Genomic DNA, 27,606 nt, shown 5'->3' on the forward strand with positions numbered 1-27,606 from the left:
CCACCGTAAATTGCATTAAATACCAGAGTGCAGCATATTGATCCAGCGCCTCTTAAAACAAAGGCATGAGGCAAGGGGCAAAAACTGCCAACCTGGCCCAAACGAGTGGATAATAATAGCACTTTGCCAAGTAAGAGGCTCATCTAGTGTGTGGTGACACCTCAGGCTGCGTGTCTGTTTTTGCTCCCAGGGGGTTTTATGGCCACTTACCCGCAGAACTCGATGTATTTGTAGATGCAGCTAGCAATGACCATTGCCACAATGGCATAATACCAAGAGCAGATGAACATCAGGGAGAGACACAAGCTCATACCCAGAAAGGACAGCGCCCTGGATGAAAAGGGAAATAAAGCAGGGTAAATGTTGTTATTTATTCCTGGATAAGGAAATCACAAAAAAACTACAGAGCTTTGGTTATATGAGTCTTTTGATTTAGAGCCTTTTGTTAAATTTTTGAATCGGAAAGGTCATATAGTGTTTATAAATTGTCTGTAGCAGCAGCTCTGACAGCAGTGCCAGCTGTAATTTAAATCATAGGTTTGTACTAATGTTAATTACTGTAATTAATAAATCCGTTTCTATAGTAACAACTTGTTCACAGGGAACGTTGAGATTATGGTGGACTTTCCGCACAATCCAAGCCTAATAATAAAAACAAATCTTATTTGTTGCATATTTAACCAAAATATTTTTTTTTTTTTTTTTTTTTAATAATTAAAAAAAAAAAAATTGTTCAATTGTTTTTTACAAAGAGATATTTATTTGACATATGAAAGGAGTCTCCAATCTTAGAAGCAGTTTCCAGAATTTCAGGACGACTTCTTGCAAAAGAAGTTTATCGCTGCAATTACATAAATGATGACAGGAACTAACTTGATTGTCAAGTCAAATCAAGTTTATTTCTATAGCGCTTTTCACAACAGACATTGTCTCAAAGCAGCTTTACAGAATTTACAGTTAAGGTGAACTATGTGTATTTATCCCTGATGAGCAGCCGTGGCAACTGTGGCAAGAACAAACTCCCTTAGATGTTATGAGGAAGAAACCTTGAGAGGAACCAGACTCAAAAGGGGAACCCATCCTCATTTGGGTGACATCAAGACTGTGATTATAAATCTTAAAACAACACTGGAGAGTGAGAACTAACATGAGCACCGGAGTGTGAGATTATGAGTAAAGTCCTTTCTACTCTTTTACAGTCATTTGAGGTTACAGATTGATGTACATTACACAACATTAAATGCAACTATAAATGGTTAAAAATAGTGTATATTACTGCATGACAGCTGTCAATATTTAGGAACCAAACTATTCAGGATGTTTTTTTTTTTTTTACCACTTTCTGAATGGTAACAGTAACCAGTATCTCAATTTCATGTCTAGCCTGAGCACACTACCTTGTTTTAAACAAATTCCCTATAACAGCACACACATATAGTGCTTTTTCCTGACTTATTGGTTATTAAGTTTTGCTTATGGGCACAATTTCCTAAAAGCCAACTGACTGTAGCTTCAATTAAAAAAAGAAAATACTACATTCTATCGGTAAGTGTAAAATGCAATCAACTGCTTTATGGACACATTGCCATAGATCATTTAAACTGGCCTCATTCAATTAGAGATGTGTAATAATAGCACATTAGGGGTAAAACTTTGAAACCTCAGTAATGATTTCAGCTCACTCTTAAACAATTACTGCCATTCATTTTATTTATGTGGTTTTATTACTGACAAATTGTGTCAAAAGTTCATTCGTTTTATTCATTTACACATTCCCCTCAAATAGCCGCAACATCCTGAGCCGCGGTGAATACTGGCCTTGATTAGAATCATAAACACACCCTACATTATGCTTTCTGAATCCCTTTTAAGAATTTGACAATGCTTTTGAAAAACCTGCAAGAAGAATAGAATGTTATGATGTGTAGTCTGTTTGTTGGCACGTTCTGTGTAACTAATCTATTTAACTAAACACGAGTGAGTTTAAGGTTGCACCAACCAGTGGTAGAATTTGAAGCGTGGCCTCCAGTTTGGTGTTCTGAGGAGCGTCTGCAGAGCACAAGCCAGGTTCACGAACATGTAGCACATCAAGAAAAACCTGTGTGAAAGGAACAACATGGCATTACAGTTATGTCGACAGTTATAATGAGCCTGATATACTGTGTGTATATATATATATATATATATATATATATATATATATATATATATATATATATATATATATACACACAGTATACACACACATATATACATATACTGATAATTGGACAAAATAATAAATTAAAACTGACACAGAACAAAAGTAGGAATTAGGTGTCTCATGTGTGTTAGTTAGTAATATATCAGGTGGAATTCAGTGAAATGAAATAAAATAATTGCTGCTTGTGAGACAATGCTTGAACGTCCAAACCTGAACTTCCATTAAATTGCACCAAATGCAAACACTTCTGTATGAAATAGTTTGCTTTTATAATTGACCCATCAGATGAAGAAACTTTAAGGGCTCAGTTTTTTTTTTACCTATCAACTCCATGCAAACCTCAATGCCATTTTTTTACTACCACACTAACACTGATTAACCTCAAGAAGGTCTTTCAATAGATACCATCATGGTTTCTCCAAAGAGTTCATCTAAAGCTACATCTACTGTAAACCCAAGATCTTTGTCCTTGTAAAATCTCACAATATGTAGCTTTCATCAATGTAATGATGTAAACCTAGGAATGAGTACAATTCATGTTTTCTTTTCACCATAATTCCACAATCATTATTCATTTCATTTATTTGGTCTGCATCACAAACTAAAGATTAAAACCAATATTTCATGATGCACAATATATTTGCATTCATTTTAATAAAAGAAAACGTGTATGACAGTTAAAGTACACTAGGGCCAGTCTTATTTTGATGAAGTGGTTATGTATATTGCATCAGAGGTATTACGTACATAGAGAGGATTGGTGCGACAGCATCAAGAGAGGCAATAAGGATACCAATCTCACATATGGTGGCTGTCAGAAGGAGTGCCCATGTGGGCTCACCGTTAGCTTTCCCATGACCAAACACCTGCCGAACAGCATATATATTAAGTATTATAATAGCATGTAAAGTCTAAAATTACATGTCCATGTTTCTCACACTCACCCTGAGGAAGGGGATAATCCCATCTCGAGCAATGGCCTGTAATAGACGAGGTGCTCCTGTCAAACTCTGAAGTCCTGCCCCACAAGTGGAGAAGAATGAACCGAAGACAATCACCCAAGGCGATGGCCACGCCAGTGTACCAATGACCAGGTTCCCATTGACACCCTCACCAAACCTGTGCATAGCAAAATGACAAGATTTTTTTTATTCAAGTCTGAATTTGTTTTGTACATAAAATAGAATAAAATTAGAATAAAAAAGGAGAACATTCTGAGTGGATACGTGCAGGAAATGAAGAGTAAAAGCATATATTTAATAGTTAGAATGCTAGAATTCAGTATGTAAGCGAGTTCCTTACTTGTCTCTCAGCACCACTCCCTCAACACATGCTCCAAATAGAATCACGCTGGACATGTCTGACAGAGACGGCGCTTAGGAGAACTAATCTAACATTATTATTACTATTAAACAGTATTAATCAGGTATTCCAAAACACACATTTTCTTTTTCTGCAAGGAATGTAGGTTGCTTAAGGATACATATAAAAGAGGTAGTGGAGATGGCCAGGATTGTTCCAATCGGGATGGACTTCTGAGCATCCTGCAGATCACCAGAACGGTTGGAGCCAGCCATGATACCTATGATGTACACATTGCAAGAAATTATTACAAATCCAAGCTTGTCATATCGCTGTGGAATCAGACAAAGCAAACTCCTTTATACTGGAAACATTTCCGTAGCCGTAAATTCACAGAGACCACCGACTCATCCATTAATCCAAGGAAATGCCTACTTAGAGAATACAGTATTGCTAAATTAATAATTACATGTTTTCAAATTATATTTTGTAAAAAGAAATCTAATAAAATGTGATTATTGTTAGGCTAAGGTTATATCAGTGTCACTGCGAAGGACTTATAGAAACGATAACATATTACAAATGAACACCACTGGAGAATTTAAGAAAATGTATAAGTGTATTATCATATGGTACACTGTTTTAGACATCTGATTTGATTGCAGGTTGTGCATATGCACATGCTCAGTGTGTGCATGTGTGTATGTGTGTGTTTGACTGACAGAAGTCATGAAAACCACTGTAATCTTGTCAAATTGTGCTGATGCAGTGCTGCCAGGAGCACAGCAATTCACTGCTGTCAACATGCACACACGTGCACACACATGCACACACACACACACACACACACACACACACACACACACACACACACACACACACACACACACAATCACCATCACCATTATTGAGCTAAGAACACATTTCATTTACATAGTGGTGCCCTGACTAAGGTCGAAATAATAGACGCTTTTAAATAAAACTGGCTGTCTGTAAAGCGAAAACACCCGAGTCGAATGATTTCAATTTACACCTCAATGACTTGAAAGATAAATCACTGAAAAATACAATAGATAAAATTTTTTACTATGCATTATTCAGCATGATAAACCATTTAATCATTTTGTTGACGTAGACCATTGTATGCTAATGGAAGTGAGACAGAACATCTAAAGTCAAGACAAAGCTAAAGGTTGTACACACCAAACGTAAGCAATTATTCCAGTGTTAAAGAAGAGTCAAATATAAGGATCTTGCTTCATAAATCCTGCATTTCAATAAGAAAGAAGTGTCTCTAATCCCTAATGAACTTGTACTGACCTGTGACAGAGGGGAAGTAGATGCCCACCAGCAGGGTGAAGAAGCTGGTGATGTCTGCTAGCACATAACGGTTCGTGTTGGTTAATGGAGCGTCGGGGTCTGCCACGGAAGGAATACCTCGCTTCTCTAAGATGTCATTCTTCGACATGAAGGTGCTAAAGAGATTCTCTATCAAAGAGAAGTAGTTCATTGTCAGCACGCTTTCTAAGCTACATATTCTTCTGTTCAAATGTTAAATCAACTAATATATTAGGACATTATGAAAACGTTATAAAAGTTCTAGAAGGGTTAAGCCACAATTCTTTAAAATATTAATAAAAAACATTGATATATATAATCATCATCATCATCAAATTGCATGGTGTTAACATTATACAGGAAACCATCCAGGAGTCATGTCAGATATTAAATCTGACTGTAACGCACCTTCCTTGATTTTTTTCTACATTTAACAGATATTTTCCTGATGATAGTTTAAATACTTAAACCACTGCACCAGTCTGAAGCCCCATACTGTTTTTTTTTCTTTCATGCTTGAATTTAATTAACCATATATTACAATCAGTGCTATTGAACTGGTAATTGACTAAAGCACTGAAGAAGAAGTGTTCAAGGCTTCTTTAATGCTGTGTCACGACCAATAGTGTCTGAGCCAAAACATAGTTTGACAGTTGGGTGAAGACCAATAACACACATGACTGAGTCCAAGTAAGACCAGATGCTCAGATGTGTTAATTTGTTGGTCATAGTATTGTCCTCACATGACATGGGATTTCTTTCAAATTAGCAAAATAACCCCACATTGGTACTTTCATTTTGTGCAAATAACTACACAAAATATAGTCTTTGGACATGTTGAGGACATGTTGAGCATAATCAAATGAGACGACATAAGACCAAATTCAGCTGTGCTACATGAGTTTGAACATCACAGGATGAAGTATTTTGAAACATAATCACTGGAAATGTAAATGGTCTCGACTCAGCCCTGGCCTACTAATGACTAAGCATTTTTTGAGATTAGAACATTTTCATGAACAAGTTTTATGTAATGATTTTGCTATAGTAAAAGTTTATATGCATACCATTAATCTATACATACTAATGCAATTCCAGTAATTCATTAAAAAAAAGTCAACCTGTATTCAAAATTATATATTGTTACATAATAATAATAATAATAATAATAATAATAATAATAATGATGATTATTATATAGCACAGCTGAATTGGGTTTTAAGTTTTTCATGTACAAAAACATTTTGTGCAGAGACTTGTTCATGAAAATATGGTTCTGGTCTTAGTGTAAAAAAATAGTTTTTGTAGGCCAGATTGTAGTTTATGACATACATTAACTGAGACTGAATAATCTGTGGTTTCGAGAGCGATCTCGAGTTGAACAACACTACATTCCACTATTTTAGCAGCAGCTTCACAGTTCTTTCTCACCTGCCAGGATGCCACTGGTGATGCCGGGAATGCCCTGCACTTGAGAAACGTTGTTGTTGGTGAAATATTCATCACAGGTAGCGTTAAGGAACTCCGAATCACAGAACATTCTCCAGAGTTTGGTGGTAATTGTACCATTGCCTGACTCGATGGTTTTTGCGCAGATATCAAAGCCCTTAGACATTAGAGTTCGATTGCCAAGCACGCATATCCTACACAGAGCAAGGAGCTCGGTTAGTGGCATTGCAATATCTATCTATAAGTGTAAAATGTCCAAATGTTCATAAACAATGTTATTTATGTTATGTTAATAAGAAACCTAACACATGCATTCATTTAATATTCCTGAAACTACAACTAAGACAAATCTTATTTATTGCTCAAGAAAATACAGTTTTATTATTTTAAATAGTGTGTAGTAACATGAGTCTGACATGAAGTACAGCAAACAAGCATACGGGAAGTCTGGTGGTTCGATGGCGCTTTTTATCACTCCAGCATAAACAGCCAAGATGGAAAGGATGACGCAGGCGAGGAAAACCAGCGCGAGCTTGTTGACATACTTCACACCAACAAACACCACCAAGGACATGAAGGAGAGAACGATGCTGCCATACACACGCATGTTATTAAGCATCGCTGCTTCGGCATCGGGTCCATCCAGACCTTCCATCTTAAATATAGCCGCATGTGGAGCTATATAGATCTGCAACAAAGAAAACGAAGTTCAGATCTTGTACAGCTTCTGCGATTGGTAATATATGCATCTTTGCATTAAATATACAGTACACATGACTAGTTTCTAAACAATTGTTGTGTTTATTGTGTTAATCAGTATTGGATAAAAAAACAGTCTACTAAGCTATGCAGAGCACAGTGTTTGTTCGTACCAGGAGAATCTCAATGCACCCGAGTATATACATGGCTCCAGCAAAAGTAGTTCCTAGGTAGAAACAGATGCCCACTGCTCCTCCAAACTCCGGCCCCAGCGAGCGGGAGATCATATAGTACGACCCACCAGCTGAAACAGAGGCACAATATTTACTTTTAGCAGGACTTATACTTTATATGTGACCTTTTACGACTTTATGTTTATCTCAGTGTTCCAACCCTTCACTGTAGCTCAAACATAATGTATGCATCGCTAAGGGACAGGAGCTGAACTCAGCTCACTGGGGAACTGTACTGTGTCTGTGACTAACTGCCCATAAAGAACAAGAGGACAACTATCGTCTGGGTGTACATATACACACACACAGTCAGGGGCCATTGCATTTTGCTTACCTGGCACTACTCCATTTGTTGCAATTGCACTCATTGAAATGGCAGTCAGCATAGTCTGCAAACAGACATAAACACGGACTTAAATAACATCAGTTTCGGAATTAGTGGTAGCTCGAAATAAAAAGACGAGAGTTTTCTTTCAAATTTACTGACACCGTTAAAAAATATTTCAAATGATCGCTGAAGTGGTGACTTAAATCAGGAATTTTTAATACGGAAGGTTATGGTAATGTATCACGTAACAATAGTCAGTATACAGTATGTCTGTCGACCTGTAAGTCTATTCTGTGGGCTCAGCACTTAAGTTATTAAAAATAACCTGCATGCAGACCTTTCTATACTACAGATATCTAAAAGTGTTTTTTTTTTCCACATATAGACCACCGCTTTGAAACACTTGCCAGTAAGCATGAAAATTATTCGGATAAAAAATGTGGACTATAACAGTGGAACATCTGTGTATAAAATATTGGGCTTGAATGGTACTTCATACCATTTCCTACCATTTCTCCAAACAAATCATTCTTTTGATTATTTTCCTTGGATATAAATATTAGATTGCACACATGTACAATCCCTTACTCATTCCTCACCACAACGAAAATCAAATATTGCTCAATACAATAAATGTAAATCCAGGTGAATCTCAGGTTTGATTGTCACATACAGTATAGTGTATTAGTGCAAAAGACAATCATGAGCCTAAAACATGTATTGCAGATACATGAAAAAAAATGTGTGTGCATCTGTTCGTCTCTTCATGGTGATAATATTCTGTTCATGCAGTGCTTTATGCAGCGAAAGACATCATGTGGATAAAATTAAAATATATAGCCTTGATTAAGGAAATGCAGCAAAACATATAGAGCAGGAGAATTCGGCAGCTCATGATCATAGTGGATTTCAGTAAAGGAATGATGCGGTTGTATGCGGGTATTTTATTACCCACGTTTATTCACTTCTCATATGTAATATAATTTTTCACATGAAATGTTTTTGAATCACAATTATACTTTGTCAAGTGATAGGATATTGTAAGACTGCTACGTAAATGACACTATTAATGAACTAATAACTATAAAATATCTATAAATATATTACATTTGGCTTTGCCGGCTTTTGACTATGAAACCAACACAGTATTTGCTTGTAGTCGTGTGGTGTTGGGGAAGCAGAAGCAGAAAATTGCCAGAGTTGCCTGAGATTAGACACACAACCCTGATTTACTGTGCTACAATCAATAAAAGCAATGTCTCACTTTACTTCATTACATACCATTACCCCATTAACTAACCTCATCCAAGCTAACCCATAGATCAGTTTACTGAGGAATTACTCAATTACTGAGGAATTTGTGGTCATGATTAAAATATATATCATTATACAGCCGTAATTCAGACACAACAATACAGTACAGAGCCCAGAGCCAAAGCTAAACTCTGGGAACATGGCCCTGAGTAACTCAGATATAGAGATATTGGATTGGGGGTGTGGAAGCCTTCATTATATCTACATTTTAAAAAAGTGTTTTTTTTTTTCACCTTTCACTAAGAAAGATGAAGGACCAGGCTCAATAAAACTGCACAGTTGAAAATTGGAAAAACATTACCTGGACTTTTTCCAATTTCATTTCTGTGCCACTGCACATTCAGATTTTCGTTCTTGGCTGACGAGCTGGAACTCCATGCAGACTTGTACAAGGTTCGATGGGTTTTGTGTTTTGAAATGCTTTTCTGTTCAACATGTTATTAAAGTGTGGTTATTTGAGTTTGCTTGAACAGTCTGGGTTTTTTACTCGGTTTTCGGTCAGAGACTTGCCTCTTGTTGGATGTTTCTATTGTCATTCTGTGTTAAATCTAGAGAATGTTGTGTGTATAAATCTATCAGCAGGCATGCCATGGCCCACCTCATAGCTGGATTTACAATGAGACAAATCACAGGATTGTTTAGTGTATTAAATGGCACTATACTAAAGAGAATTGTATTTATGACACTAATACTAATAGAATATGTATTATTATTACCCCAGCAAGAACAGAGCAACTCTGTCCCCTTAGTTTTGAAACAAGCATATTTAGTTTTTACATATTAAAAGGACTATAAAAGTTAAAAAGAAAGAAAGGGAAGACTTTTCAACATTTTAACTACAATTGCAATTTACCCCTTTCAGGTATCTAGAAATTACAAGCTGATTCTTTAACCCTTTTATCATATCTTCCTGTGGTACTTCATTAAAATACATATTTTGTGGAGCACAAGTCAGATGTTTCTAATATAAATATTGTTCTTTTTAAAAAGTCCATCATGAAAAGATAAAGAAAAAAGTATTGTTTTTACTCAATCCAAATGGGACATTGTGACCTGACCAATAGAGAACTATTGTAAATGCATGTTTATCAGGGACTAAGTAAAAGAGTAAGAGACATACCGTTGAGCAGCACATAAAAACGATGAAAAAGGTGCCCAGGACTCCTCCGGCACCCACCAGCCACGTCATCCTGAGAAAGAGGATCACCCCCAAGATGTTCTGCATGCACGGCAGATAGACCCCCATCACCGTGCCCATACGAGGAGCCTGACAAAAACAAGATCAATAAGCAATAATCAGTAACCTCAAAGCAGCATCACTGGTGATGGCAAATCAATGAAATGATTAGCAGATTGATTAGCTGTACACACCAGTGCGTGCATGGGTTAATAATAAATGCAACTAGTAATTAAAAAATGAAAGATCAATATGAATGCTAAATCATTTTGCAGGTGAAAAAATGATCCATGTCAAAAGTCTGTTTCAAAGATAAAAAGAAAAGAATACAGATACTGTAAGATATTGCAGTTATTTGTGGTAAATGCCCAACTATGTAACATTCCTGTTTAAGCAAAATTGCTGAATTGCAACAATGCACACCCGATGCTGCTTATTAATGACTATAAATTGCATATAGTATAGAACAAATATAGCACAATATAAATGGTATAAATATTTGAATTCTACTACATAGTGCTGCTCACATGCAAAGGAACCCGTAGTGACTACTATAAATAATTGTGTTGATTTAGAACCTGTCCCGAGACCGCTACTGTAACCCCACAGGTTCTCAAGAGAGTAACAGGAATTCTTCCTGTGTGTCTGTAATATTATTCAACTTAAAAAGCTAGACGAGTGGAACATAAAACTGCACAAATGATACCAATACTTGCTTTCATATGCCCGTTCTTGTACTTTTGATATTTAAAGATTTTCAAAAGCAAGTACTTTTGTATCATGTATCATCGGTGTCATGGGGTCTGCATTTACCTGCACCGTTTTCTTGCGGGCCTCTTCATTGTTCTCAGCCTCCTCATGCTCCTTGCTTCCCTGTGTCAAGTTGGAGTAGTTGGCAAGGCTGCTGAGCAAAGAGGACACCATGGGACTTGTGTCCATCTCCTCCTACACACACACACACACACACACACACACACACACACACACACACACACACACACACACACACACACACACACACAGATGTCACTCATCAACAAATTGTCGAGAACCTCAGATCAGTTTGATATTGATATAGTTTTTATTAAATGCAAAATTTCTTCACCATTGTGTTTTGAGACCATTTTAATCTTATTAAAATCTAAACTGAGAGTATCAAATTTCAATGTGTCAATCAAAAAAAAAAAAAAGAAGGTGAACAATATTAATACATAATAATAAATAATAGATTAAGTTTAATAGATTAAGTGATTTTTTTTAATACTATATCTGAAAAAAAGGAAACTGTACCTCAAACAGGGCCATGTGCTTGCCATCATACTGCTGGCTCTTCTCAATGTCAATGCTGCTACTGCTGTTAATAAAAGGACTGCTCTCTTTGGGGTTTCCATCTCCTGTGTACACACATAAAGACTCACTTAAAAGGTGGCAGCATCATCAGGATTTTTTAGTACTCACCCCCTTAATCAGAAAAAACACCACATCTGAGACGTTTTTTTTTTTCCAATCCGTTCGCTATTTCAGACATACGGGTGGTACCACTAAGTCTAAGCAGTGCAGATAAAAAAAAAGCTGCACTGCTGTAGAACACTATCAGTCTCTAATGACGCACTTGCAAAAGCTACAGCAAACATTATTGCCCCAGTTCATTTACATAAGCGGTGATGTGCTGCATATAAAACACGCAGTTGTTTAATTAATCTGGGATGAAGTGGGATGAACAGTGGGATGAACTCCAACATCATCATCTCTGACTGACAATAAACACAATAGGAAAATTTCTGTTAGCATATGATCAGCATTTTGTTAATAAGAAGCTCATTTAAACCAAAAGGTATTTGTGGATTAATTCAAATCCACAATTCAATTTGTTGTTTTACCACATGATATTAAACAAGATGTTTCTCTTGAGCATGTGCTCTAGTCATTTTATCATGGAGAAAGGTGTTCACAGGCATGACACAAAGCAAGAGTGTCTAAAACCACCTTGCTCATGTTACAAATTCTGTATTGTACATGCTCAAGTGTCCTATTGCTGTTATAAAATAGTGATCAAAAAACAATGTAATAAATTCCAATGTTCAATGAATGGTCATGATTGTCAGAAAGTGTGCTTCATACTTGTCACATGTGTATTACAGTACAGTGAAATTCTTTCTTTGCATAAAGGGGTCAGAGCGCAGGGTCAGCCATAATACAGCACTAAAGGTTAAGGGTCTTGCTCAAGGGTAGTATCTTGGTAATACCAAGGCTTGAACCATCAACCGTCTGACAAGTAATCCAAAGTCTTAACCACTGAGCTACCACCTCGCCAAAATGACCTATGAATACTGCTACAAGACATGCCTGCACTATAAATACACTAAAACCAGTAAAAACAACTATTTTGCTTAGCTAAATATATATATTTTCGTCACACTAATAGTACAATACAAAGTACTGTATAAACCGTTAAAAGGAACTGTGTGATAACTCGATGATGTCACAAAGTATCTCATTTCACTTACCACAACAATTTGTAGTTCTTACATCTATATTTATTAAATATTACAGGTGATGTTAATTGCTGTTATCACCTCATTTATCTACTAGATAAATCTACTTAGAATCCAGAAAGCACTCTTACTTCATGTTGAAAAACTCCGAAACTGGAGACTCCGTCCATAAATGTGAATAAACATCTACAAAAACAAAACTTCAACATATCAATAATTATATAGTTTATGTATAAGATTATCTGCCTCACAAGTCCTTATGATTTGAGTTATTACTATAAAACCAATCAAATTAATCCACAACCCCTGACCAAACTTAAGAATTTAACATCACTGTAGTACAATGCTACGACTGCGTGATTCATTAATGATGGATGGAAATATATTAAAATCATAAATAATTGATAGAATCACTTCATTTATCCCAGAGGGAAATTCACATTTTCAAGCAGCACAGGGAGTAAACAAGTATACTAAAGCAGTTTACATTATATATGAAAGATAGGAATATAAAGAGAAACAGATACATTGAGCATGTGATGTGGTTGTCCAGTAGAGCATTTCTGTGTGAACATTGCTGTTACACCAGCAGGCTTGAGGTAAATTAAAGTGACAGTGCAGTGCAAGCATGATCAAACTGGACAGTGTAACAGCAGAAGAGTAAATGGTATTAAATTGTCAGTGCGTATAGTTGTAAACAGTGGATGTAGTCAAGTTCAAATACACCATTCAGACATAACACTATGACCACCTGCCTAATATTGTGTTGGCCCCCATTTTGCTGCCAAAACAGTCCTGGCGTGTCGAGCATTTGAAATATTAACCTTTTCAGCAATTTGAGCTACAGAAGCTCATCTGCTGGATCAGACTACATGGGCCAGCCTACGCTCCCTGCATGCATCAGTGAGCCGTGGCCGCCCATGACCCTGTCTCTGGTTCACCACTGTTCTTTCCTTGGACCACTTTTGATAGATACTGACCACTGCAGACCAGGAACAGCCCACAAGAGCTACAGTTTTGGAGATGCTCTGACTCCTTATGCTTGCCTATTTTTCCTGCTTCTTACACATTAACATTAAGGACAAAATGTTCACTTGCTGCCTAATATATTCCCACCCACTAACAGGTTATGCCTGATTGATGTATGAGCTATCCTAAGACTGGTTCAGTGCAGTGTTGTACAGTGTGATTGCTGTTGGAACAAATGACCTCAAGTTGAATAAGCCTTTACACAGACTATAGTAACATTATTACCTAATAGATTTTTAATTTTAATAGATTATAACCGAACTCTAAACTCTTACATTAGCCAGAATTGTCTCATGACTGCAGCATCACTGAGTTTCCACACAAACACAGCATTTACAGCACATCTGCAATTGAGCTTTGCATATAGTTGCTGGTGCTTTGCACATCAGCCTGAAGGATTTCAGACCTACTCGGTGCTGACTTGTGTATTTTTGTACACTGGAATGTGTTTAGCGTAGCGAGGAAGGCGAGAGAAAGAAATAAACCGAGATTAAATAAGTGCTAAAACAGAGAACTGCACTTTGCAAAGAGAACACATAAAAAAAAAAAGCTGAATATCTTTGTGTGTGCATGTGTGTGTATGTGTGTGTGTGCTTACAATCTTATTAGCAGCAGCCTTCTCCATAGCAACAACCCAATACTGAGCCTATTTCTGTCCCTCACTTAAAATCGATCTTAAGTATTTTAAGTGAGACCTTTAGGAAAGTTATTTAGGGCTTTAGTGAATTTTGAAAATACAATGACCCTTTTTATTAAAAAATTACATAAATAAACTCATCCAAAAAAGAAAGTGGCAGCTAGCAATGCCAACAGAGATATCATTAATCTTATGTCCATTGCTATGTCTCTAATATACTATGTATATTAATGTGTATATTACAGCATATATTATGTATACATGTTTAAACAGTCAGATAGGACTGTATGTACACTAGTCAGTTGACACAATCTTAGCAACACCATGCATAAAATCATGCAGATTCAGGTCAAGAGCTACAGTTAATGCTCTCATCAAACGTCTGAACTGAGGGAGGAGTGTGATCTGAGTGGCTTTGATCGTGACATGGTTAATGCTGCCAGATGGGCTGGTTTGAGTATTTCAGAAACTGCAACTCTCCTAGGATTTTCACATACTCAGCATGGTGTGAAAAAAACAATCAGAGCAGGTGAAAACACGCTGTTGATGTGAAAGGTCAGAAGAGCAGACTAAGTTTAGACTGGTTCAAGTTGACCAGAAGGCAACAGTAGCTTAAGTAGTCACTCTTTACATCTGTGGTGATCAAAAAGGTATCTCAGAAATGTCAAATCATGAAGCAGGAGCAGAAGATCTTGTCAGATTGCCTTACTTTAAAGTAGGTGTCTACTGCTATGCCATGCATTGAGTTATTTACTCTGAAACTAGGCCAAAGTAAAAAAAAAAAAGTTTTGGACATATGACAAAGTATTTCTGTGCCAAATACACTTTAAACAGGTTTGTATACATTTTATAAAGTGTTTTTCGAGTATGGCCCTTCATGACTTCAATTCATTGTATGGGCACCACTCTTTAGCTCCGCCCATGCCACGCCCCGAGGAGCTCGGCTGTTTTTGGAGAGAAGCATAAAACTGTATCTTTCTTTTATAAATGTGATAACACTAAAAACCCATGGAGATGTGAAGGAGGCAATACTACTCTATAGTCAAGTCAAGTCAAGTCAAGTTTATTTCTATAGCGCTTTTCACAACAGACATTGTCTCAAAGCAGCTTTACAGAAATCAACAGTTAAGGTGAATGGTGTGCATTTATCCCTGATGAGCAGCCGTGGCGACTGTGGCAAGGAAAAACTACCTTAGATGTTATGAGGAAGAAACCTTGAGAGGAACCAGACTCAAAAGGGGAACCCATCCTCATTTGGGTGACATCAAGAGTTTGATTATAAATCTTTCAACAATACAGAACACTGGAGAGTGAGAACACTCTCTATAGGTACTAATGTTAATCTTGAGTACCTATGGAGAGTGAGAACACTCTCCATAGGTACTCAAGATTAATATTAGAATGGCCGAAGCTCTGTTTGTGTTTAATTTGAGGCAACCTTGCCTACAAACAAGTTCACCCATGTCACTGCCAACATCACTACAATCATTAAACGTCACTAAAGCTCTCAAACTTTATTGCTTCATTAAATAGCAGGGCAGGTGTTCCAAAAGTATTGGATGTTTAATTCAAATGATTTTAGAAGCATATTCTGGTACAATATTCACACTTACCTGCGATTGTGCATTTATATAGATAGAATATATATATATATATATTCTCTAAAGGTGTGTTTTGATTAGAAAATCCAATCAGGGTCAATATTGTGACCGTTTCTCATTGCCAGAAGCTGTTCTCTGTTGCATTCGACTAACTGTAGTGCTACACAGTTATGAATCTATAAATTCCATGAAGGTCAAGGAGACTCAACACAATGGGGGTGGTGCTCACAACTGGTGTTCTATTAAATCTCTTCCACACAAACACACTGGGTTTTACATTAACCATATCTTAACCAGATCTTTTAGCATACAATAGGGTGTTTTAATGTGAGCACACTGCAGATACAATCTGTATGACTCCAGGATATTAAAACCATCCACAACCATACACAATGGGGAAATGGAATCGTGAAAATATATTGATATTGCAGTTTACTGTAATAAGGAATGCCGAAATAGATCATCAACAGATATTTTCACATCGATAACAAGATCAGTTGAAAAACAAGTGGTAATTATAGGAATTATATATAATGCAAGTTATTTTTGCAAGAAATATCTCTGAGGCAGTTTACTATGGATAAACGTGTTCCCAAGCATGACACAAAGCAAGGTGTTTAAAACCACCTTGGCTTTGCCAAAATCACTGCAATGCACATCCTCATGTATCTTATAGCTTTAATAAAATGGCAACCAAAACAGCTCCATCAAATAAATGTAAAAGACATTTGCAATAAAAGAATCCTTTTGCCACACAACCTTATCTGTTTTATTATCAAGCTTTAGTTGCCATGCCAATGTTTCGACAATGTTTAAAATACTGAAGCTTATATTGTTTTTGCATATTTATAAAATTAAGATTTTTAATTGTGATGGATTATGATTTTTCAGTGTGACTTAGCTTTTAGAACGGAAACTTGCTGCTAAAATCACACAGTAGGATACTTTTTTATGTGATAAATTGTTTCTTACTTATTTATATGTGTCTTTATTAGGTAAACTAATCTACAATCTTTATATTATACATGTATTGCCAAATAAAAAAAAGAAATAATTAAACAACCAAGGAAAAAAACATAACCTTGAAAAGGAGGTATGTATACAAACACAACAGTGTGAGTAATTTGCAAGGTCTGATATATATTTTACACTTTGACCTCCAACTGAAACTATTGAACTGCCTTATATTCACTGTAGGTAATATGAACATTCCATCTAAGCCATGGTTTTAAAGCCAGAAAAAAGGTACCTGGCTGTTTAAAAATAGGAAACATTAATGATAAGTGACTGTTTATTTTCTGTGTATTAATCATATATTTGTATAAAAGGGCACGTCCAAAACATGGCATAATAAGGTCGATTTAATCGAATGCATTCATGTTTAATTAATGACTGACTGATTGCCTGAGTGGTGTGCAATTTAATTTCCATATTTGCTTCACATATAACCCTCTGACTTATATGAAATATGCAGATTAACCAGGTGTAAATTAATAAAGCACGTTTAACCTTCTTATTTAATCTTGGCCAAAGAATTTAAATTTGGTTAACAAGCTACAATTAGTAAAAAATAGAGCTTTAAACAATGAAAATAAATTGTCATGCCCTTAGGGCCATTATTAATTATTGTAGAGAATACACACAGCCACACACATGCAGAGAAACACCTATTTGGCTATTTATGACAAGAAATGTGAACAGCCCAAAGCAAGCAGCAAGCAATCCTATCCTAATATTTTAATGAAACAACCAGAAAATACATACACAGTCTGCATTCACACTAATCTAGGAATCAGAAAGACACTAGAAAAGCTACACTGAAAAATTAAATGTTAGTACAGTAATGACATTTAGGAAAGCCATTACAAACAGGGCATTGAAGCACAGCATTAAAATTCAGAGTATACTCTATATATTATTAAGTCCCTATTGAAGATCACTAATGAACAAAGTCCATGAATATAAAATACAATAGCAATGTTTTGGTCCACCACTATTTTCCAAAACAGCTCCATTTAATTCTACAAATCTCTAAAAACTACTATATTGTTACAGTATTTTTAGGGGTTTGTAATACTGTACTCATTTTAAATCAGATGTTCTAACCAGAGACTGGCTCAATTTGAAAAGCAATCTGGTTGTGAATGATTCATGGTCTCATACAATTTTCGCTCCGGGTTCTCAAATTTGGTGTGTTTGCAGCCGCGGTGCTTGTTGCACCAATATTACACGATATCATCCATGATTTATGGACTGCCCTGTTCTCTGTATGTAAAAACTGATCGGTTTGTTGCAGTAGGCGGCCTTAAAAAAAGCACGTTTTGTCTTCCACAATGTTAAATATTTCTGCATGAAACAGGATTCTATGGGTAGAAATAGTTTATGAGTGTCTGATTAGATTGTGTACTGGATGGTAGTTGAACGTAATGTGGTTACTCAATAAAAAATAAACTCAGAAAGCATGCAATCTTGATGCAAGAGTGTGGAACAGACATGGATTTGATCCATTTGGGTTGAGCATCAGTATTTTTAGGCTGATATGGACTTCTAGAGAAATTGCAACAAAGCAGTGAGTTGACACTGTAGGGCATTTCAGGATATAAGCTCAAAGAGAAAGTAGGTATAGATGAAAAAACAGAGCGATACCAAGCTCTGAGCTTTGCGGGACTTCAGTTGACAGCCTGCATAGAACAGATTGATAGTGATGATGTGTGCTGGAGCATATGTTAACTAAAGAAAATTGCGTTTTAGTTCAATAGGCTGTTTTTTTAAGTTTGTTTTGAAAAGGTCAGCAAAATGATGATGGTCATCTAACATCCGTCTAACAGGTGTGTGCCTGTGAGAGACAATCACGTTATTCACTTTTGCACTGGTTTCTTTTTTTTTTCCAAACATAAATATACACACATTTATTGGAAAAAGTAAGACAGAAAATATTTAAATAACTGTATTTAACATATTTAATTTAGGGTTAATTAATAATCTATTCCTTAAAGCCATATCTTTGTTCATCATTTCTTCTTATTGCTATCTGAGAAACACTCAAGAGATTAAATTGATTTCTTCCTTTTACTTCGGCCTGGGCTTCAGCCAGCACTCTTTAACTACTTTTAATGCAGCTTCCATGAGGCTGCAGCTCCTTTGAATTTTTTTAAACCAATTGCATGATTCAGCAAAAAACTATACAACAGATTTTTTTTTTCTGGGACTCCGTACAGTGTTCATTCAGCATGCTGGTTTGAATTTGTTTGGAAGGCCCATATTTTAGAGGATTTTACAAATACTGCACTGTGTAGTTTAATCAGCAAAAAAAAAAAGGTGTAAAAGCCCAAAGCCCGCTTTGATTAATGACACGACTAACGACACACTTGGGTAAGCTACACTGCACATTATACACCCTCCTCCAGTTCGCTTATATAAGCTGTGACGCAGTGCATTTAAAATGCGGGGTTCCATCTGGAGTGAATTTCATAGTGTGACATTGTGCTGCTATTCTTCCTGTCCCTTTGGCCGATAACAAGCTCTAACACTGTCTTTTTCAACCACAAAACAGCTCAATGCAGCACCGTTTACCTTTGGGGCCAGTACAAAAGTTTGCACTTGGGTAAAACCTGTGAAAACTCTCAAACTCTGCACCAAAAATAAATGGTGACCAATTTATCTTTGAGCATCAACATCAGTCATGGTTCCAGCCAGGAGACAGATAACAAAGCAAACAAATGTAAAAAGAAAATGTATGTAGAAGCTTTTTTGTGTAATGTGTTTTGATAGACTACTTGAAACATCAAGTTCCAGATGTAAAACTCAAATGAGAGTCAACAGCAGTCAAGTGTAAAAGGGAGATAATAGAGCTGAACAGCTCGACACGACACATGCTGATGCCTAAAACCATGTACGCTACATCTGTCCTTAAGCAGAGTGTGCTGAATTGATGTAGTTGGGAAATAAAATTTGCTAAAAGTAATGAATAACAAAGAGAGTAGAAAGTTGAGAGTTATGCTTCACTGTGAAACAGCATGAAGGGCATCATGCCTGTCTTCACCTGTCTCACGCTGCAGTCACACTAATCTTTCAGCAGGTGAAATTTCTTTGAAGACCTGCTGTGAATATGGGGGCAACTGGATATTATGCAGTGGTGGACAGTAATGAAGTAAACGTAATTCGTTACTGTACTTAAGAAGCTTTTCCACATATCTGTACTTTACTAAGGTATTTTCATTTGGGGAGACTTTTTCTTTAACATCACTTTTTTAAAGTCAATTCCAATTCAATGTCAGATTTAATTTTAAAGTCAAATACTTTTTACACAACTACATTTTGTGAAATCAGTTTTTTATTTATGAAGATAAAAACTGGTCAAGAACCCAGCAAGCTACCAATCAGGGTAGCTTGGTGGTGCCTATTTAGCCCAAATCTACAGTTCAGCTTCAGTTCAACAGCATGCAGAACATTTTGAGAGGAATAAATGATAGAAGAATCTCCTGACTCTAATTTTCCAAAACACCTACGGCCTTATTTATTAAAAATTTTTAAGTAATTGAAAATAAGGTTTTTCAATCATTTTATTAGATATCAAAAGGTGTTTAAATATTTAATATCATTCTATTGATAGATTGGAGTGCTTATAGTAACATTATAGTTTTTTCACATAAACTTGTTGAGTCTAGTGACAAAAATTATAATAGGACGTTATTGCCATAACTAATCATCGTTCTTTGGATACTTAAGTACATTTAAAGACAAATACATTTGTACTTTTACTCAAGTGAAAGAGAACCACTTTTACTTTTACCGAAGTAATATTTTACCTACTGCATCTCTACTTTAACTCAAGTACATGATTTGTGTACTTCATCCACCACTTACAGTATATTACGATGCTAATTTTATATTCATTTAAAGTTGTGTTGTATAAAACAGCCGTATAAAATGTGGTATAAAATGACACGACACTGCTATAATCTGCTTTATTTTGGATTTTCGGTTTCAGTGACATCTATCAGTCCAAGTCTTCACATGAGACAAATTCACAAATTAGAGTCCACCAAACTTTGGAGTGCATTAAAATGCGAAACATCTTCAGACTGAGTTTTCTGGTCTTCATCTTTAACGAAAAGTCTAGTGTGACTTCAGAGGAAGCACTGATATCTGTCGCATGATAAATGGAATTGTCAGGTAAACAAATTGGGGCGGTGGGGGGCTGGGATTTGGGAATGTTGTCAAATCTTAACTTCTGGCATTGTGGCATGGTTTTCAATAAAAAACAAAGTCCAGAATCATTGGTGCAAATATTGCAATATCTGTAAATATGTAATTTCTCCTACGAAACGACACACAAAATGGATGTTGTACCTTTTTACACTGTGTGTGAACATCCCCATTTTAAAGCCTGGCTTCCTCAGAGCCTTCCATCATGATTTTTTGTTTGCTGAATGATGCTGCGCTGGCACAGGGAGTTTATGTAGCAGTGTAATCAAAGATAATGGAATTAGGTACGGAGTAATCTGCTAGAATAACTACAGTGATATATGAATGACAAAACACAAGGACAAAGGGTTATATTCAGAGTTTGTAGTTACACTCTCAGACTTCAAACATAATCATAGGCTTACTGATTACGTTACGTTAAGTTATGTCCAATTGTTTTGGTTGTGTGTGAGACACAGCATTGAATCCAGTGTCAGTGGCTGCCAGTTTAATGTAGAGAATAATATTCACCTTAAAAAATATATATTTTTTACAATATCCACAAGATATAAAAATTGTAAAATGGAATTTGAAGGTAATATTTAAATGCAGGAAATGTATCTTATTAATCTTATTAATGGTTCCTGCTGAGGAATTTTATTTAAATTTGGTACACATGAAAAATGTCTAACATTGTTCAATGTCTACATGTTTAGAATTCTTATGTCCTGTACAGAATGTAGTACAGCACACTGATTAACTAATCACAAATTTCCCAGGACTGATGTATTACAAGACAAAAATCAAGGTATGCAGTAATACATCGAGGTAATATATATATCCTGTTGTATACAAAAATAAAGAAGTGTAAATCTAAATATGTGTAGCAGCATAGAAGCAAAAGTGATTCTTCTGTATTTCACACAGCGCATCTCCCAACTCCCACTGCCTTTCCCACTCATTCACCAAATTCTCTCTCTCTTTCTCTTCCTTTTTCTCTTTGGGTTTCTTTATCTTCTCCTTTCTCTGTTTTTAATGACTCTTGCAGTGTCTCTAAGCTGCTTCCACTAAGGTGTAACTTCACAAAATGCCAAACCCGCCTTTCAAAGTCATTTGTCTTCCACACAGATTCACATACCACTAACAGAGCATATTGTAATGACACTAATGTAGAGTTGGCTTTGCCGGGACATAATTCAGTGCAACATGAAAATTCATAAATATCTACAATATTTTGCTAATATACATATATTAAATATGATCTAAAAAAATTTCCCTTTTCTGTATTTCTTTCCCTTCACAGTCAGAGCAAAGCCTTATTTGGTGTGGATTAGTTTTACATGCAGAGTTGTTTTAAAATACTATATAATAATATAATACAAATAATATAGTACTTTTTAAATATATATATATATATATATATATATATATATATATATATATATATATATATATATATATATATACTTGGAAGACAATGACTGCGTAATCATGTTATATGTAACACTACACACTATACACTGTCTACATATCTACATATATGCACTATATATATATATATATATATATATATATGCAATGAGAAAGAGAGAGAATAGTTTTTTTTTAAGTGCTAGAACAGGCTGTGTTGTGATATGACCTAGATAAAGAAGCCAAAATGCAAAAGACAGAGAGCTACTTGTCCCATAATCCATTGCCTGAGGTAAAATCCTGACTTCCTCTGTCTCAGGATGTCAAAGCATGATGTAGCATCTTCACTCTGTACAGCCATCTAATGAGTTAACATAGTGAGCGTTTTGGCGCTTTGCTCTAAAACAGTGCAATTGCTTAAAAGAACCATCTCCATTAGGAATTCATCCCTGACCTGTACACCATCCATATACCAGCAGCTGTGTGAAAACAAACACACAAACACACACACACACACACACACACACACACACACACACACACACACACACACACACACACAGTTCCTTTCTCACTCCTGGGAAATCCTCACTTCTTAGTGTGCGCAACCCTTGGGAAGATTTATTATTTGTAATTCATTTACACACTTGTGCACAGAGCCGGGTGCTTTGTCATGCCGATGTAGCATCACATTCAAAGTGCTGCTGGTTCTGGATCAGCACCATGGACAGCAACCCCGGAGACGCCACAACAATAGTGCTGAAGCGGCACCAAACCAAATCGCCCATGGAAAACACACCCAGCTGCCAACCTACATCAAAACCAGAGAGAAGAGCTGAATGCCAAGGAAAGGGAGTGAAATAAATTCATTGTTCAAAGCCAAACATAATAATTCTGGCATATAAACTCTCCAGAGGAATTTGTCCTCCAACCTAACAGTAAGGACACACACACACACACACACACACACACACACACACACACACACACACACACACACACACACACACACACATACAAAAACACAGCATTCACACATCAACCAGCTAAAATCCCTTTCTGATCTAAAAAATGGTAAGCTTTAGGACTGTACAATTTCTTTCGGTTGCTAATATTACCATTTTCTCTTTGTCATTACTACATCACACAAAAAGATGGAAAACATCAATCTTCTTTAGGAAAATTATTAAACTACATAGCCATTTCTTCACTCATTATTATGCTCTTAAACACAATGTGACCATAATTCTCTTTCTTCAACAAAATGGGGCAAAAATTAACCAAAAAATTGACCCCCAAAGATAATAATGCATAGTAATGGCAATTTGAGATGCAGAAATTAAGAGTGTCTCATGTAAGATAAATCTAGCTGTGAAACTCAAAATCCAAAGCCTGTTCTTTTAGTGTCCATTGGAAGACCATCTACTTGGATGTTCCACTTCATCTAACGTTATTAAGGATTCCATGATTCCACATGAGGAAACTATTAAAGGTTCTGTGTAGAAGCCTATAGCACAAGGATTCCCTTTTATACAGTTCCAGTAAAGTCTCTTTATGAAAGCAAAATTTTATTATGATCTCATATTTGTCTTTTCAGGGTTGTTCGTGTTGTTCTTTGCATTTCCAAGTTCCAGGTTATGATTATTGTTTCTTTGTCATGTTGCTTTTTTGTTTGTTCGACAGCAGATTATTTCTTAAATGCTGTAACAAGCCACAAATTCTTAGAAATTCTCCAGCTCCATCTTTTTTTTTATTTCTGATGCAGGAACAGTGATGGAGTTGCAGTTTTAAAAAGTGGCTCAGCAGGAGGGAAAAATTGATAAGTGGCTTGTTGCCGCAAATGTTACTGTCTGTATAGTACCATATGCCATAGACTTAGTGATCTGTAGTCCATCTGTGTACAGATTTAATGCTATAAAATGAATCAGGATGCAAATATAATACAGCTAGGAGTGAGATTTTCTTCCAATATTCATATGTGTATTGGACTATAAGAATAAAGCTAAACTAGAACTACATCTAGCGTCCAAGCATTAAGTAAAATGTATATAAAATAAGGCAGCTTATTATGGGGACATCAAGATGTATGTGTTTTACTTTTTGTTTGTTTGAGAAAGCTAGACATTCATTGATGTAATGAATACAGATGTTTAATATGAAACATTTGTCACCAGTGAAATGAAATGAAAAGACACACATTGTCTCTAAAAACAATTCATTGAAGTAATGATACGTTCAGGTTTAAAGCATTGATGGCATCTCTCTCTCTCTCTCTCTCTCTCTCTCTCTCTCTCTCTTTCTGCCTGTCTTCTTCTCTTTTCTGTCTGACCTACATAGTCGAGCGATGCTGCCGGATTGTGCAAGCAGCTGCCACACTCAAATCAGATCCCATACTCAGACAGTTTTTGTGAACAGATGAACATCCTCAGTAAAAGGGACTGCATCAGACCTGCCATATGCACATAACTACGATCTATGAAAATAGTCTAACAGCCATATTTCTTTAGTTATTTTCTGAAACTGTGATCATGAACACATGCTGCCATGCTGCAATATGTTTCGCTAATTAGTTCTTTTTGAGTCCTATTGTTTGCAGAAATTAGATATTTCTTTTTTTTTTCATTTCATTTCTCTAATCATTGTCACTACCATAAACACATTTACATATACAGTAGTGTATAATCACCTGTTGAGAAGCTCAATTGAAAGTAAAGTAGGTCTATATCTGAAACAGTCAAATGCAAAAAGATTTTGTGTGGTTCCTGGATGTTTTCCCCTCAGTCCAAATGTAGAGGTTTACTCAGCACATTTCAGCTCAGACACAATACTGTGTAGTGTCGAAATTTGCCAGAAAAAGAAAAAGGAACTGTTTAAGAATGTATTGCTTTAACTGGAGCTAGTAGAAAAAACACTGCATAATGACAGTAAGTTACTGTGAAACCAATTAGCTATTACAGGTTGCAAATAGCAGTTAACTACCCAACTAACATATTTATATATTTAAGTCACTGCAATGTGGATGTTTACTAGTATGGTTGTGGGGAGAATAGTCAGACTGGTGATAAGAAAAAAAAGATTCCCAGACAAACTGTGCTTGTTAGTTGGAAAAGCTAATTCTACAAGCCAATTTTAAAGTTTTAACACAGGAAAAGGCTGTGAGAATGCTTTGTTTTTTTAAGTAATTTCTTTGCCTTCAATGGATTGGTAACATTTACATTTATGGCATTTGGCAGACACCCTTATCCAGATCTATCTATCTATCTATCTATCTATCTATCTATCTATCTATCTATCTATCTATCTATCTATCTATCTATCTATCTATCTATCTATCTATCTATCTATCTATCTATCTATCTATCTATCTATCTATCTGTATTGCTTTGCATAATATGAGGGTTTTTTTTAAACCTTCCATTCCCAAAAGGCTTGCTTCCATAGCCCTAAAGGTTTTCCTTTAAAGTTTATTCAAATGTTCAAAAATAATTGTGGAGCAAGTTCCAATGTGACCAGCAACGTGCCAAAGATAAATATTAGAGCCAAAGTTTGCACATCACTATCCAATCCCGCTCAGCTTGCATTGAATCAGATCAGTAATGCCAATCCTGATATATTTAAAGGTGCTTTTTACTTGTCACATGTACATTACAGCAGAGTGAAACTCTTTCTTTACATATCCCAGAAAGGTTAGGAAGCTTGGGTCAGAGTGCAGGATCAGCCATAACACAGAGCCCCTGAAACACAGAGGGTTAAGGGCCTTGCTCAAGGGCCCAAGAGCAGCAACTTGGCAATAATGGATCTTGAACCCCTGACCTTCCAATCAGCAACCCAAAGCCTTAACTACAGAGCTATCACCTCCCTGCTCTTGATTTATGGGTTAAGGTGTTACTGTGTGTGAGTTGATATGGGGTTTAAGGGGTTGATTTAGATTTAGGAGTTGCTGGTGATATAGGACTTAACAGGGCAAAAACCTCTTCCAGACACTGCTGTAGACACGACATTCCTCTAGCCAACATATAGGATTTCTCACAAGTAACAAGTTTGGCAGCACCACCATCTCATCCACACAAATGCATGTAATTGGTCCATAATGTACCTAACGAGTGTAAGGTGGTAGATTTATTACACTGCACATTTAATGCACTAGTAATATTTTACTTTCATTGTTAAGAGTGTAGGTTAAAAACACTGATGCTGGAAATGTGATTAGTATGTGATTTTGTTTTACTGCACAAACAAAACTTAACAATGTCCTAATAATAATTTTGCCATTACTAGTCAGCCATTACAGGTTATATTACTGGTTAATGAGCTAAAAAAAAAAAAATTATATACAACAATATACAACATTTGGAGTTGGAATTAAAGAAGCTAATTATAGACACCAAACATTTCTTTTGACTGCCAATTCTTTTCTATTATACCTACAGTATTGTTGCACTATATTTATTCAGTTGTTTTGGCAAATGATCCACTTCCATAACCATGTTATTTACTTTCTTGCTCTTTCTTGCACTTATAAATGTCTCCATTTCTTTGTGGTTTGGAGAATAAGTTTGCCTAAAATAATTATGCCTTGTGGGGAAATTCTGCCCCTTGCCTCTACACTGATACTGACCCTGATGGGCCTCCAAACTGTCATTTAATAAACATTATTCGAGTTAATGAGGTATAGAAATGAACATTAAAATGGTGACAAAAATTCCACAAGGAAATCGTGGATAGCAGGTTAAGGTTTTCAAATCAAATTTAGTATTTTCTGCTATTGTCTTATTTTAAATGCAAATTTAGAAAGATTAGAACCTTGACTGCATGCATTGATGGATACTGACCTTGACTTTGTTAAGCAGCCATGCTTCAGCAGATCCTACTATAATTGAGGAAAAAAAGTATTGGGACACTTGACTTTCTGCCATATGTGGTTCTGCCCCAAACTGTTACCAAAAAGTTGGAAGCATACAATGGTATAGGATGTCTCTGAATGTGGTAGCATTACATTTTTCCTTCCCTGAACTATTTACCTGAACTTTAACTATTTCCCAGCATGACAATGCCCTTGTGCACAAAAAAACCTCATGAAAATATCATTTACACATTGATTAACACAATTAATTACTTTTTCTCATATATTTATCAGTATTAAATGTACCTTAAATGAATACTTTTCATGTTTTTAATACTCTAATCAACATGGATGCTTTATG

The 27,606-nt window shown here is 35.9% G+C and overlaps 1 protein-coding gene across 2 annotated transcripts in view; it reads right to left on the reverse strand.

Annotated features, from left to right (window-relative positions):
* The window catches only part of slc12a5b (solute carrier family 12 member 5b), a 56,925-nt gene that overhangs the window by 7,575 nt on the left and 21,744 nt on the right, over positions 1-27,606 (reverse strand). For both annotated transcript variants that reach the window (XM_046870567.1, XM_046870568.1), the window contains exons 2-15: positions 11,334-11,437; positions 10,857-10,988; positions 9,987-10,133; positions 7,559-7,613; positions 7,165-7,295; positions 6,733-6,980; positions 6,275-6,486; positions 4,826-4,993; positions 3,687-3,785; positions 3,506-3,563; positions 3,148-3,322; positions 2,951-3,069; positions 2,000-2,098; positions 211-330 (exon numbers count right to left, since the gene is read on the reverse strand). In XM_046870567.1, the coding sequence (XP_046726523.1) occupies positions 211-330; positions 2,000-2,098; positions 2,951-3,069; positions 3,148-3,322; positions 3,506-3,563; positions 3,687-3,785; positions 4,826-4,993; positions 6,275-6,486; positions 6,733-6,980; positions 7,165-7,295; positions 7,559-7,613; positions 9,987-10,133; positions 10,857-10,988; positions 11,334-11,437 (1,867 nt within the window). The remainder of the gene's footprint in view (positions 1-210; positions 331-1,999; positions 2,099-2,950; positions 3,070-3,147; positions 3,323-3,505; positions 3,564-3,686; positions 3,786-4,825; positions 4,994-6,274; positions 6,487-6,732; positions 6,981-7,164; positions 7,296-7,558; positions 7,614-9,986; positions 10,134-10,856; positions 10,989-11,333; positions 11,438-27,606) is intronic.

The sequence above is a fragment of the Silurus meridionalis genome, chromosome 17 (assembly GCF_014805685.1).
Source record: "Silurus meridionalis isolate SWU-2019-XX chromosome 17, ASM1480568v1, whole genome shotgun sequence".
Lineage (NCBI taxonomy): Eukaryota > Metazoa > Chordata > Actinopteri > Siluriformes > Siluridae > Silurus > Silurus meridionalis.